We start from the raw sequence: 14,072 nt of genomic DNA, 5'->3' as shown, positions 1-14,072 counted from the left end.
TATGTTCAATTCAATTTTAAATTAGCCGCTAGGAACATATAGTCATAAAATGCATGACATCAATTACATAAGAAGCAGAAGGCTTTAAAATGTCTTTATCTGTCAGACGGGGGAAAGGATAGTGGGTCAATATCTGGTTTTACTCTTAATCCTGTATGTCAAAAAATGTTAAGTACACTTAACCCTTACATATCGTTCAGGTCCAATCTGATCCGTCTTGACATCAGTAAAAAAAAACTAAAGTCCTTGTTTAGAATGTATGATTGGTCCATGTGGCATTAATAAATGGATGAAGTAGCATGTCTGGAATTATACAGCAGCTGAAGTAGGATACGACACACACAGGAAGGACCTCTCTGAATGCTGAATAACAACCGAAAGGCTGCAGAGAATCCCAAACAAATCAGTGAGTGACACCATTAAACTTTGATCTACTGGATTCAGATTCAGGAATCCTGAAGGCTTCATGGCAGCATCTTAAAGTTTATCTCAACACACACAAGATGAAGGAAAAAAAGGAAAACGTCTCTGCAAAGAGCAATGACAGCGCTTCACAAACATACACTCACACACACACACACTCACACACACACACGGTAAACAACATCATGCTGGAATCATCAGGCGGACGTGTTGTGGTAATTTATTCCACCATGTGTCAGTGGTATACTTCTCACTTCAGGCAGAGCAAAAAGAAGAAGTTAGAAGAAGATGGGATATATTTAATGACATAAATATCACCTTGTTCAAAGGACTTCACAACCATCGTGTGAAAAACGTCTTTTTCACAAGTCGTTAGACTTCATGTGTGGAAAAGAAGTTTTTTTTAACTTGAATTTGTTTTGAATTGAGCCCCTTCATGACATTTTAGACATTGTACCTGAAGTGAGACGTGATGTAAAAGAAAGATCTGGAAGTAACAGACAAAGCAAAAGAGTTCGTTTTACGGTGCTGACACTATTTGTCTGAATATCAATGCTATGTCTGTCATTCAGTGGAATCGGACTGTCAATAATAAAGCAGAGAAAAACATACTGACGAAGAGAAAACATTATGCATTATAAACACATTATATGATTTTTTACACTGTGACTCCAGTCACTCCTCCTCCGATTGGCTCAAGCCGAATTCTCCGGAGAATATCCCGTATAAACCTATAGCAGTATCTTTTCAAATACAACTGAAGTTACGAAAAACATTTGATGATCACAGACATAAATTATAACTTAATTTACTGCAATAATAATTTAAGAACTGATGAGGCAGATGAGGCTTGCTCTTTACATCTACATAGTCTTTTATTAGAGGAAAGGTCCCTAACAGAATCTGCCTGTCAGCCCTAAAAATTGCCAACATGAAAGTGAGGAACTAATGAGACTGGTGTCTGAAATTGAGGCAAAAAGATAAGACAGGTGATGTTCTCTTCTCAAGGGCTTCTGCAAGTCAAAGTGTTGAGCTGATGATTAAAAAAAAAGAAGGAAGGAGCTGTTTGTCTTCAAGTGACTGAGGCATGTGCAGAGTGTTCACAACTCCATCAAACAGCAACCTGTACAAACCAGCCAGCTCAGACACATCAATACATCCACAACGAGTGTCACGATCAGAGTACATCTCGAGTGTAGCAATCATACTGTGTGTGATATTGCTGTCCAACTAAATCCAATAACAACCTGGTTCCCTTCAGGCCCCTTCAATATAACAGTGTCACCTACCATACGGGGATCCCTCGAGGACTTCTCCTGTGTAACGTGTCTCTTTGAAAATAGGCCGGTTGTCATTTTGGTCGATGACAGTGATCACAAGAATGGCCGGTCCTTCGACAAGCTTTCCCTCGAAGTCTGTGGTTGACACTTCCAGCTGTAAATCAAAAGATAAAGGAGTTATTTCCTTCAGTGGAGAACGTCAGGGTGTATTCAGTACAGACACTCAAATGGCTGGTGGCTTGAAAACATCCCAAGGACAGCCACTGTTGAGTTGTTTTTATTTCATTTTTTATCAACAGTACAATGCATGAGGTTTTTTCTTTTTTTTTCTTTTTCAAAGAGCAATTCAGGAGCGATAAATGAAGTAGAATCTGAAATAAAGGACATGAGGAAGACAGGTTAGGCATTGTCATGATTTAAAGGTGCTCGTTGGCAAAACTGAGATTGTTCACGTTTAACTGCTTATAGAGATTAGAATGAGAAGTTTGATCCATGAAGATAAAATGTCAACCAATAGAAGAAGACGAGTGAAGGTGGTAAATAGAGGGGGAGGAGAAATGGTAAGAGGAATCCGTAAATCTTAATTACCATTAAAAATTGAGAATTTAAACTAATAATGGTCGATTGAGCGGCTGTTCTTATGTAATACATTTATCAAAAATATTTCCAGTCCTTACATTCAAAAACATTTTTTCTACATAAAATAAGACAGGGAGGAAATGTCTTGTTTCATCATTCTTTCTTCCTTTGTTGGAGATATAAGGGCACCTCAGTTAAATGTTTACAGTCACTGGAAGCTGTGTATCACTGTGTCTTAACATTTGTGAAAGTCACCATTTTAACTCAACACAAATTTGTTCCAAAAGATGATCGGGTTAGAGTTAGTTAAGGTTTGAATTTAAATGGGAGTAAAACAGTTTTCTTTGACTAACTCTGCATCATATCTGAAAACATGAACAGCACAGGCAGACCTCTCTCTCTCTCTCTCTCTCTCTCTCTCTAAATATAAAATAAACCTGCATGGCTTGTAATATACCTGGGCACCCATCAAGGTGGGCTGACTTCAGAGCGTTACAGAGTGCAGCCTCTATGTTGCCACTGCTGATGGTCACGAGCTCGGCATCACATTTGGTATCATCGTGGCTTGTGTGCTTAATCCAATGTTCCGATGAGGCAATGCTCGCTATGAAGTCACTGATCTATATCCTATAAAGAAACTGCATGTAATGACATTACCTCCATTTCAATCTTAATCTGTGGCTAAAGACCTCCCTTCACTTCCTTTATTAGCCCTGAAGAAGATCTGCGGAGATTCAGACGGACAGAACTGGTGTGAGCACTTCCTCCTTTATCTGCAGCATCACATCAGCAGCCTTCCTCCTCCAATCAGTAATGCATGACATCACACAACCCCTGTATCACACGTGGCAACCCGCTTCTTTTTCCTCCCACCTCGTCCTCGTCCTCTTTCCACGTGTCCGTCACTATGGCGCCCTGCAGCATATGGTGTATAGTGGCAGTAATGGCACACATGCTGCTGAACTAAGTGTCTTAAGTGTTAGGAGACTAATCGTTTCATATATCATCCCACCCTCCTCTCCACATAAAGAATATACCACAGGAGGCTTTCCATGAGAGGAACCATTCCCCCCCGGGATCCATCCTGCCGAACAGCCGACTCAGCATCTCTGTTCTCTACCAAACGTGCATTTTTATCCAATCCATCGTTCAGCACACAAGTGCACCGGCTCACAGTAGCCAGGAGGCATATTACTCAACTGAGACAAGCAGAGATATGCATGGCAAAAGAACAACAGTCCCACGTCGGCAAGTATATGTATGCATGACTTCACCCACTCATGCAGACACACACATGCAGAGTCTAGCTTTTCTTCTCGCCATGTCTGAGCAGTAATGAGAACATTCGCTACGAGGAGCCTTGCATCAGATCATTTGAATGAGGAACACACCAACAGCACAGCAATAACCTGTTTGGCACACGGAGAGAATCCATAATCAAACACTTCTCGTCTCCTAGCAGAAAGAGAAGCTGTGATGTGTCTAACAAAGACGGACATGAAGAGCTCGGGATTAGCGTGTCTTTCTTTGTGCTGTATAATCAGTTTATGCGTCTGTGGCTCAGTGGTAGAGTCTGTTGTCTCTTGACAGGGAGGTTGGGAGTTTGATCTCCTGGTCCGATGTGTCCTTGGGCAAGTCACTTAACTTTATTTGTTACAAGCTCAAGTCCATTTACCATTTGAATGTGCAGTTCAGTCAACTTTTAGTTACATTGATGAGGCAATTTAATTGGACTGTTGTCTCAGCCAGAGAAAAATCCTTTTGCTTACATGGTGGTGACTCCCTTTTAGCTCCCCTACCATTGGACCAAGTTTCTGGTTAACCTACTAAGTCGCACAAAAAAAAAAAAAAAGAACAAGTTAGCAGTCACCAAACTGGTTGCATGTTGAACTGAGAAAACAAACTGCGTCTTACCCATTCTGGGCCTGCTTTCTTAATGACCATGTCATGAAATAATCATTTAATAAGTCTTTAAAGTAATTTTGTAATTTTCTATTTTTCTAGTACAGGCTTACATAATGAGGATTTGGCAGCAGAAGCTGAACAGCAAAGATGGAAAATGTGTAATGTAGAAGTGGGAAGTAGAGGCTCGATCAATGATCTTACTACTGGGAGAACTGGAAATGTGTGGATAGAGTTTTGCAAAGACAGCTGAAGAAAAACTCGGATGAAGCAGTGAAACCAAATCAGTGGATTTGGGCGAGGAGAGATGATGCTAGTTGGGGGGAAAAAAAACACATGGAGTATTCCTCTGTGAAATTCCTTTGTAATGTTTAATGTTGGCTCCAGGAAAAGCTTTTTTTTGCTTTCAACATAAGGATGCAATAGGTTAGAAAGGTTCTGCTGGTGGGTATGAGGAGCGGAGAGAGATATAGATCTGTGATGCCAGAGCTAACTCTTAAGCCTCCCCAAAGTGGGCCTCCAGGTTAATGTTTAGGTTGTGGGGGCCATTAGGGGCCATGCGGTAGGGCAGATATGGCCAGTGTTGTCAGTACCTGGAGCTTGCATAAACAGAGCCTGGATCTGTTGATGTTGTTTGGGTCGCAAGATCATGTTGTAGGTATGAAACTAATCATCAAGGCAGAAGGACAGGAAGAGGGTGTGAATGGTTTCCTCACTGAGCGGCCTACTTTTTATTGGGGCACAATTATGTGTTGTGTTTATTTCACTATCCTGTTTTAAAAATAATACAGTTCGTACATGTACAGATTAAATTCTGATTTACCACACGTAAAAAAAAACTTTAAAAAAAACTTCATATGCGATATCCATTTGATTATTTAAAAAAGGGAGGGTGCACATTAATGAACATTAACATGTAAATATGTCAGATTAGAGACTGAGACTTATTTCCATCTGTGGTACCCTTTCAGGTCGATGGGCACATATACAGATGTAAATACATGAGATGAGATTTTGCTTAAAAACAAACCAGGAATAAAGTGACTGTCCTAGTTAAAGTGTTAATGGGACAGGATGTTAAGTGCTAAAGTGCTAGTGTAATGCACATAATTGTAAAGCACTGGTGTAAATTCCACAATTGCCCTATCATGCTCATTAATGTAAAGTGCTGTCATAATTACTGATTATTATGCAGATGTGTGCATCCACATTATTGCACAAGAGCAGCATACATTGATGCATGTATATATATACTGCATGTATTCACTGTGATGGTTAGACATGGTCCAATGCTCTAAGTCCCTCATTTGGATCACCCTTGAAAGTTGCTATAAGCTGAATTTAGTCGGGAAATAACTTTTTTCCTCTCTTTTTGCTTCCAATATAGCTTCCATCGACTCATCATATTTCAAAATAGTCTTGACAAAATCATCTCTTGGACCATTTTTCTTACACTGCAAGGTTGTTATGTGAAAGACTGAGTGTGATTAATAGCTGACTTTGTAACAATGTGGATATTTGTCACGTAAAAAATTGGTAAACGCAGCAGAGCCTTATGGTTCCCTCATCTTTGCATAGTAACCGCTGGAGGGGTCTCCTTTAATAGCTCATTTTGTTGCACTATAGTGTCGAAAGAATCCTCGAGGGCTCCTCGCTGGATTCTTGTGCAAATTATCTTTCCTATCTCTTAGAGATGTTTGCATAAAACAGAACTGCAGAAAATATGTGCATATGATATGTTTGTGGTATAAAAAAAGGTGCAAGAGAATGCATGTTTCTGCATGTATGAAGCTACTGAGGGAATATGTGGAATAAGATCTTTAGAGACCCAATCAAACTCCAGCATGTATCTGTAATACCTCACATATTTTACAGACACTATCATCAGTCACTTCTTCCTGCAGGGATCTTAATTGTGCAGATATAGTTTTTGCCTTAAATTCCATTTATTCTTAGTTATGGGTTTTCTGCGTATCAATGTTCATTATCAATTACATGCCCTAAAAGCACCCAATCGCAATGGCCCAATGTTTGTGTATCAGTGTGTGCGCGCAGCAGATTAGCTGAAGAAGTTGATGTCAGACCCGAGACATTGCATTCCTCACACGGCTCATCACTTGCCTGTTAGCAAAATGAGAAGGCTATTTTGTCACTATTACGGATCATGGAGAAATATTTTCTCAAGTTGAAAATTAGAATCTGTAGCGGTGATTTGATTTAGAGACCAAATTACTTATTAGAGGAAGAGAGAATTGGAGGAGATGGGACTGCTCATGCTGGAGCAGCAGCAGGCAGTCACAGGGGAAATGATAAAGTCTGTGGCCATCACCTCTGTGTTTATTGGCTGACCTGGCTCCACCTTCTGAGTGTAGATCTCTGACTACAGGCCATCCTGTCTGATAACATTACAGGGCTCCGTGAAAGCATCTCTCTCCTGCAGCTTCTCTTTCCTCTCACTCCGCTTATACCTTAGAGACCATGTCAGAAACGCTTCGGCACGGCAATTTTCCCTCAGAGGTCAGATCATTATCGCACTGAGACCTTGACACCTCGCATGTTGGAAAGGTCACAGTTTGTTAGAAAGACAACTCTAAATTAAAGACAGTGCTCTCTAAAATGAGTTCATGAAAAAAACATCATGATCACGTCTTTTAAGTGCAGAACACGATATGAATATCTTCTGTCGATGTTGCTGTTGAACTTCACTGACTTAACTTTCCTTTTTCAGACATACCAACACATAAGTCTGTGGCTCAGTCTTCTTCTATCCGCAATCCACTTCTGCTTGTGTAACAGTGAGGCAGACACTCACAGTTATGGAAGTACAATGACTCCTGGGGTTTCCTACGTTTCCTCTCACTGTTTCTGCTCTACTCTGCTCTTGCTCTGCACAAAGCGCCGCAGGAGACGCATTTTGTCGACAGAGCTGTCAAACGTGGCGGCTTTTTTTAAAGCATTGCATTAATTAAAAAGAGACTTATCTGAAAAAATAGGTGACCTGAATACAGATCAGTGTGATGACTTTTATGACAAAACAAAACGGTTTTGTGTAATGTGGAGTATTTTGATTTTCTGGTTTGACCAGAAACAAGAGAAAAAAGACACCATCAACAATAACAATGACGTAGAACTTAACATTGGTCAGATGATGAAAACTGCAAGAATAAAAACAAACATGAAGCCAAACAACAACATGTGGATGGACTGCTCCACAAGACACTTCTCTGTCATCCATTTGACTCTTGTTTTTGGTCAATGTGGATCAGACCATGTCAATACAGATGGGCAGGTCGCATCTGATCACTTGCAATTTGTAATGTGGACAGTCAGTCAGTGAAATCCGATTCTGATTCAGATGGCAGTCAGAACAAAGCATGGCCTCTTGGAATCACTTCAGTCGATGTATTCCTCTGTCCATTATTTAAAGAGTCTATGGTGGTGACAGCCACCTCTTAAAACTTGTGATTGAGACCGATTACTTTAAGCAGTTCTGAAGGTAACAGCTTTATGTTTGAGGTTCTTTCACCTACTTTAAACTTTGAGCATAGCAGATATCATAGCTGATATCATACATATGAAGATAAAGCCTCAGGATAGCAGAAGTTATTCAGACAAGCAATTAAGGATGTCTGGGCCAACACTTTGTATGCTGTGCACCTATCAAAGTCTGCCTCGAAATGTGAAGGGAGGGAATGGATTTAGAGGAGAGACGCAACTTCTTTAACAAGAGTGTGAGCTGTACTTCTGTGCAGATGTGTGTTAAAATACATTGATACAAAGCTCAAGTGTTGTCCCGTCAAAGCCAATCAGATCACTGGTTGCATTAGAGTTTGTACAGTCTGGTACAGTCCTGAAATCCCCCACGCCAAATATGCTTCCCCTTGAATACAGAGTATGTATTCTCATGCAGAATCTGCAAGTTATTGTTTTTCCTGCCTTTAGGTCCCCTCTTTCTCATGAATTACTCTAGTTTTTGATGTTTTGCTGAAATGTCATTGTGCTTACATGAGAAAATAAGTTGATTGCAGGGGGAGACAGGCCAGTGTGAGCCTCAGTCATTTGGTTGCTTCGCTCGGTGTGGAAGTATTAGAGGAAAAGGTAGCTGAGCTTTGGTGCATTTATCACATCCTTAAACACAGACAAGAATAGGACGATGAAAGGGAAGTGGTGAAAGGGGATTGAGTCATGCATATGGAAGGGGCTCCATTGCTCCATCCACTGCCGTCGACTCATTTCACATTCACTCAGCATTCAGCTCCTCCTGAGCCATTCAAGTTATCCTCCCTTTGCTGAGCCGGTGAATTCAAAGGGGCTCTGCCTGCCTGCCGTTTTCTTAAGATCCCAGTGAAACTGCTCCACAGTAGCTCCAAGGTGAATAGTGCTGTGCACCTCCCAAACACTCCTTTGACTCTGCCTTTATCAGCAGGCTGCTCTCCACCCTGCAGACCCCCGGGCCTGCCCTTAACACGATTCAGACCATCCCCAGGTGGGAGAGCTTTCCCTCCAAAATCTCCCCTCATGTTCTCCCTGGGACACAGCAAGGGGTAAATAATCTGAACACCGAGAAACTTGCTGAACTGCTCCAGCACCGATAGTGGGATTCGTCAGGTCAGTTTGGAATATCGACACACAGAAGAAACTTGAGGATGAAGCTGACGTATAAGATACTTGTTTAAAAAAATTCAATCTTGACAGTCTAATGATGGGAAGTTAAAGGTACCAATCATTGTTAGAACTCAAACGGAGCAGATGAATTATAGATTGTGCTGATTTAAAAGGAATCGTATGAAATAGTTCTTGATGTTGGGTTTAAGTCACAAACTACTTTGGAGAAACTGCTTATTTATGATGTTGAACCCACAGCTTGTACACTGGAAAGACAATGTTTTGCTTTTCAAACAGCTTCTTATACTGCTGCAAGATGTGATAGCATAAGGACATTTTCCCCTCAATTTCTTTAGCATTTCCTTTTCCTCTTCGATCCCACAGAACAGATCCTCAAGGAATCAGCTTCCCTTTGAAACACCCACTGGGACAGCGGGATGTTAATCCACCTGTCGAGTCCACATCTGCTGCATCTACTGTACCTTCACTTTCTTGCATAATCCTATATGAATAAAATTAAGGGTTTGGAAGCAGCCAAGTAGGAAACACCGCCTCAATATTCGTTTCATCTTTTTGCTGTAAATCTTTGAGAGATAAGGAAAGACCAACTTTGGATAAAAATGTTCTACTGCAGAGCAGAATATATGGAAACAATAACTGTGTAATTTCTGTGACCTTTATGTCTCCAAAAATTGCAGTATTGAAATAATGGTTGGTATGTTCATCCCTATATATCTTTATCAAATATCATCATATAAACATATATCTTCCCAAATAGGCCATTTTAGTGTTAGTAATCAGTTTGATGTTTTTTGGTGGGTGGGGCTTAGGTGGCGCCAAATCAATCCTCCAGATAATTTGGGCTCCCCTAGCTGGAGAGTTGTTTTCTGGTAGCGTTGCTGGAATAAGTTAATACTGATGATGAAAAGCAGACTGGCCGACCTGTACACTCTGTCTCAGAAAAAGACTGACATAAAGACACCAAAAAGACTGTTGGTGAGCGAGCCTTCTCTTACCGTGCACCAACACTCTGGAACAGTCTACGGACATAAGGCAGGCATGCTCTGTGGATGTTTTTAAAGCCAAGTTAAAGACACACTTGTTTACATTCTGTTATTCGTCCTGATTTGTTTTTAATGTGTTAAATTTTTTGTGTTTTTAGTACCTGTACAGCACTTTGTTTGAAAGCGCTTTATAAATAAAGTTATTATTATTATTATTATTATTATTATTATTATGAACTACTGGGCCTAAAAGATTACTACCAATTACTATGTTTTATCAAGCACCAGTGACTCTCACAAACCTCTAGCCTCAACTGAGTTTTATATTCAGATTTTTTTTCATTCCCTTTCTCAATTGTCAAATCTAAACAGCTGTAAATATATTATATTTGTTTAAAATATTCACGATGCCCATAAACGCTATTGATCCTGGGAATCTACATGTTTCACGTAGCTACACCAAGAGGTCACGTGATATTACCCAGGATTTTCTGCACATTTTTGCAAGTCAATGACCTTGCAGAGAAATAGGAGAGGGGCTTCACAAGTATGTTGCTCAGTACATCAACACAACATGGTGATAGGAAATGGTATGTATGCTTTTATTGATCATCTAATGGTATTTTTACTGCATAATAAAACCCCATTAAACTCCTCTCCACTATTACTCCCTAAATATTGGACGTTGCAATCAAAGGTGAACAGTAGAAAACATCAACTAAGTTTGGGTTGAAATGTTTCATCTACTAGACCCAAATTATTTTGGGACAGGTTGTTAAGCTTATCATTTCATTTCACTTCCTGACTAAAACAATATGTAATGGAAAAACCTCAACCTATACTAAAAACAGAAGGAGCTTTAGTTTGAACTGAAATCACAGCACGGCTCTTTGTGTTATCCATGTTTGAGCAGCCAGCTCTTCATCTTTAATACTGGAATGCGGATGCCTTTGTGGTCTAATAAAAAGCTAACTGGTTGTAATAAGCATCTCGGGCTCGGTGTGCTCTTCAGCAGACAGAAGCTAACAAAACTACTTTTAGAATATTGGATTGTGTTATGTGTGGATTTATTTTTTCCTATCCAACAGTCGCAGATCTGAAATGTTCCTCATTACATCAAAAGAAAAGAAGCCCTTGGAAAGTAAAAGAAAGATATAAATAGATGGTCTATGGAGGGCGAGAGATTGAACAAAAGATGGACGGTGAAAAAAAAAAAGTGGGGGAGTTAAAAATGTATCGAGAAAATGACAGAAAGGATCTTTCATTCAGCTGGCCGTCTGGTGAGATAAAAAATAATCCTGCTTCAGAAAGGTGTTGAAAGAGTCACAAAGGCTCTCCCTGGTGTATCTTGGTACAAAATACCCCCCTGCTCTCAGAAGGTAGCCTATAATTCAATCTCTATTGTCTGCCACTGAATGTTCTGTTTGGAGGGTTGGTGGAAACTAGGCTTAGCCGTCTGCACCAATTATTTTGCAATGGAATATAGTCGTCCCCAAAGGTGGCCTGGATTTGGAGCATTCAGGACTGAGCTATGCCATCAACACAACAGCTGAGTTTAATTACTGGACAGGTATTCCTATCATAATGGTGTAAAGTGCTAAATGTACAAAGATGTATTCTTTTTTTGTCCATTTGCATTGCATTCAGCAACATAACGTGCTGTTTCTGTGCAGCTGTGTCACTAGCTAGATCTAGTACCATCTGTTTGCAGTCCTGCTAGCTCTTTGGTAGCTAAGCTCTCATAATACTGCAAGGTTATGAGGTACGGACGCACAACCAGCGACCCATCGACCTACCTTTACCTGGTGGCTGACGCAGTCACGATGGTGTGAGTCTCAGCATTTTATACTGGTATGTTGGTCACATTAAGACATTTTAGTGAAAATAAGTGATTTGTGACAATTTTATGCTTGTTTATTAGAATGTGGATAAACTCGGCATCTGTAAGCTCGACAGACCACAAACCTTGACAGGTGTTAATAAACAACAGATGTGTTTTCATGTTTCTGCGATTCCATTGGAAGCACAGATTCTTTGCCTCATTTCTGTAATCACTTTTATTCTCCCTTATAGTTAACTCTTTCTCTCAATTTGCCCCTACTTTGTGGTCAGTGACAGCCATTTTAGTGACTAATACTGAGAGTCATTCTTGTCTCTGCAGATGAAAGTGGAGCTGCCCTGGTACTAACGCCGAGTGCATTAGGGGGGCTGCGCTGTGCTCCTCAGCAGGCAATGGACAGGCTGTATTAGCAGCAGTAATGCCCGAGGCTGAGCAACAGGGCACTCACTGTTTAATCAGGTTATCTGGGAGTAGAGGCACAGCAGTATGTCTGCAGGGGTTTTGGGGGGTTTCTGGAAGGACAGCAGGATAGTGACACATCTCACTGAGTGGAATGATCCTGACCTGCAGAGAGGCTTAAAGCTTATGAAAAAAAAAAGTCCCTGAGTGTAAAAACTGCATCAAAGAAACTTTATCACTATCATGCAATTTATTTGAACTTTTAGAAAATATTTCTAAAAACTAATTAGTGGTGTGAGACACCAAACAATGGGCAGGCTGTTTCCTGGTGTTCGCAAACACAGTGGTGCACACAATTAAGCATGTAAAATATTTATAAAGCACGGACCAAAGCAGCGTGGAAAAAATGTGTACGACTCTTTGGAATGAGAGCAAAAGCTAACATGGTGGCCAAAGGTCTTCTTGCTTGGGGAGTCAGTGTATGTGGTGCTCCTGTTGATGGTGTGTGTGTGTGTGTGTTTTTGTGTGTCCTTTATCTCCAGCCCACATACAGGGACTAAGTGCACATCAGGGCTGTTTTCCTGTGTGCAGGGCAGCGTATCCTGCTCTCCAAAGCCCAGGAAATTACAGTTCAGCCAAGCAGAAAACGGGAGAGGGATTTGGACAACAGGCTTCACCTGTCTCAGGCCTCAGGCTCATAAAGCAACTTCTACTGTAAATGAGGAAGGAGGAACAGTGGTGAATGTACTCTGAAGACTCAAAGCATTTGAGTGTGAACAATATGTTACGGAAATTGCAATGAATGGTTTTCATTTCCATAAATCTATGAATACAAAAAAAAAAGGGAATCATGATTATTACCCTTTAAATATGTGAATAAACATGCAGCATTGACAGCATACAAAGACAGCAACTGGAAGCATTCTGCCGCCCAGCCTTAATTAGCCAGCATGCAGGGCTTGCTGTTGTGCGTTGCCCTCTCTGTCTGTGTGTTTGTTTCCCTGCAGGCGGCTGGAGGACGGTGTTCTGCCACTCCTGGGTAGACCTGGCCAGTCTCTCAGGTGTTAGGCAACATCTGGCAGTCAACACGCTAGCAGCCCCTCACCACCGCAGCTCCTCGTCTCACATTGCTTTTGTTGTAGTTTGCTAATGTTAGTTTCAGCCAACAGGTGAAACACTGATTCACTGACAAACACCTCGCTCTCTCTGTCAACTCTTATTTTGGCATCTTGTTTTTTTGTCGGGCCTTCAGAGCCGGGTCATGACAGTACTTAGCTGAAATATGATAAAATATGAAACATTTAAGTTGTGTCACGATCTCCATCTCCTTCTTGTTTATTTGAAGTCACTATTTTGTTCACACCGAGCACTGCATAACATGCATTCGGTAATAATGTGTGGGATATCACATTCTGCACAAGGACCCAGATACACTTTGTAAAATGAGGGCACACTTGGAAGACTTGGGAGAAGGTTTCCCACAAGACCAGCAAACAGGAAGGTTTGATAAGTCCAAAAATTCATGACATGCAAATTGATGACACGAAGGAACCGACGTGTAGCACGTGAAGAAGACAAGAAGGGAGCCATGAGTGTGCCATGGGGGAAAAGGTTCCTCATGTTGTTCCTGCTGTTACTGAATTGCTTTGAACTTGCTGACATACGTTTATAATGTTTACCAGATTTAAAAAACAGATTCAAACGTTGTCTCTTCCATGAGGAGGACAGACACTGTAAACTATGAAAAGAAGACAAACTGTGTATAACAACATGCAGCATTGAATGCAACAACCAGTAAGGTGAACTGGTTTGATTTTCAGCTATCCTTCCACCTATGAGCAAGATGACGGATTAATATCAAAAGTCTCTGTGCGTCACCTGAGCAGGAGGAAACAGCCACAGTCGAGCCGGTTTAATCCAGACGGACGGATAGAAACAGGAGCAGTGACTGTAAAATGTGATTAAACAACACAATTGCGTAGGCATCCCACTGATCTGGTCGCCATGCTGTGAGGTACAGAAGACTAAAAACCTGCAAAG

The 14,072-nt window shown here is 40.9% G+C and overlaps 1 protein-coding gene across 1 annotated transcript in view; it reads right to left on the bottom strand.

The window, feature by feature from the left end:
• The window catches only part of cdh13 (cadherin 13, H-cadherin (heart)), a 340,521-nt gene that overhangs the window by 170,758 nt on the left and 155,691 nt on the right, over positions 1-14,072 (bottom strand). Inside the window, exon 7 of the mRNA XM_079346024.1 lies at positions 1,713-1,857. Coding sequence (XP_079202150.1) covers positions 1,713-1,857 — 145 coding nt within the window. The remainder of the gene's footprint in view (positions 1-1,712; positions 1,858-14,072) is intronic.

This window comes from Symphodus melops (genome assembly GCF_947650265.1).
Source record: "Symphodus melops genome assembly, chromosome: 6".
In the NCBI taxonomy this organism is placed as follows: domain Eukaryota; kingdom Metazoa; phylum Chordata; class Actinopteri; order Labriformes; family Labridae; genus Symphodus; species Symphodus melops.
The sequence above is the reverse complement of the archived record's forward strand: the minus strand, read 5'-3'. Positions and strand labels throughout refer to the sequence as shown.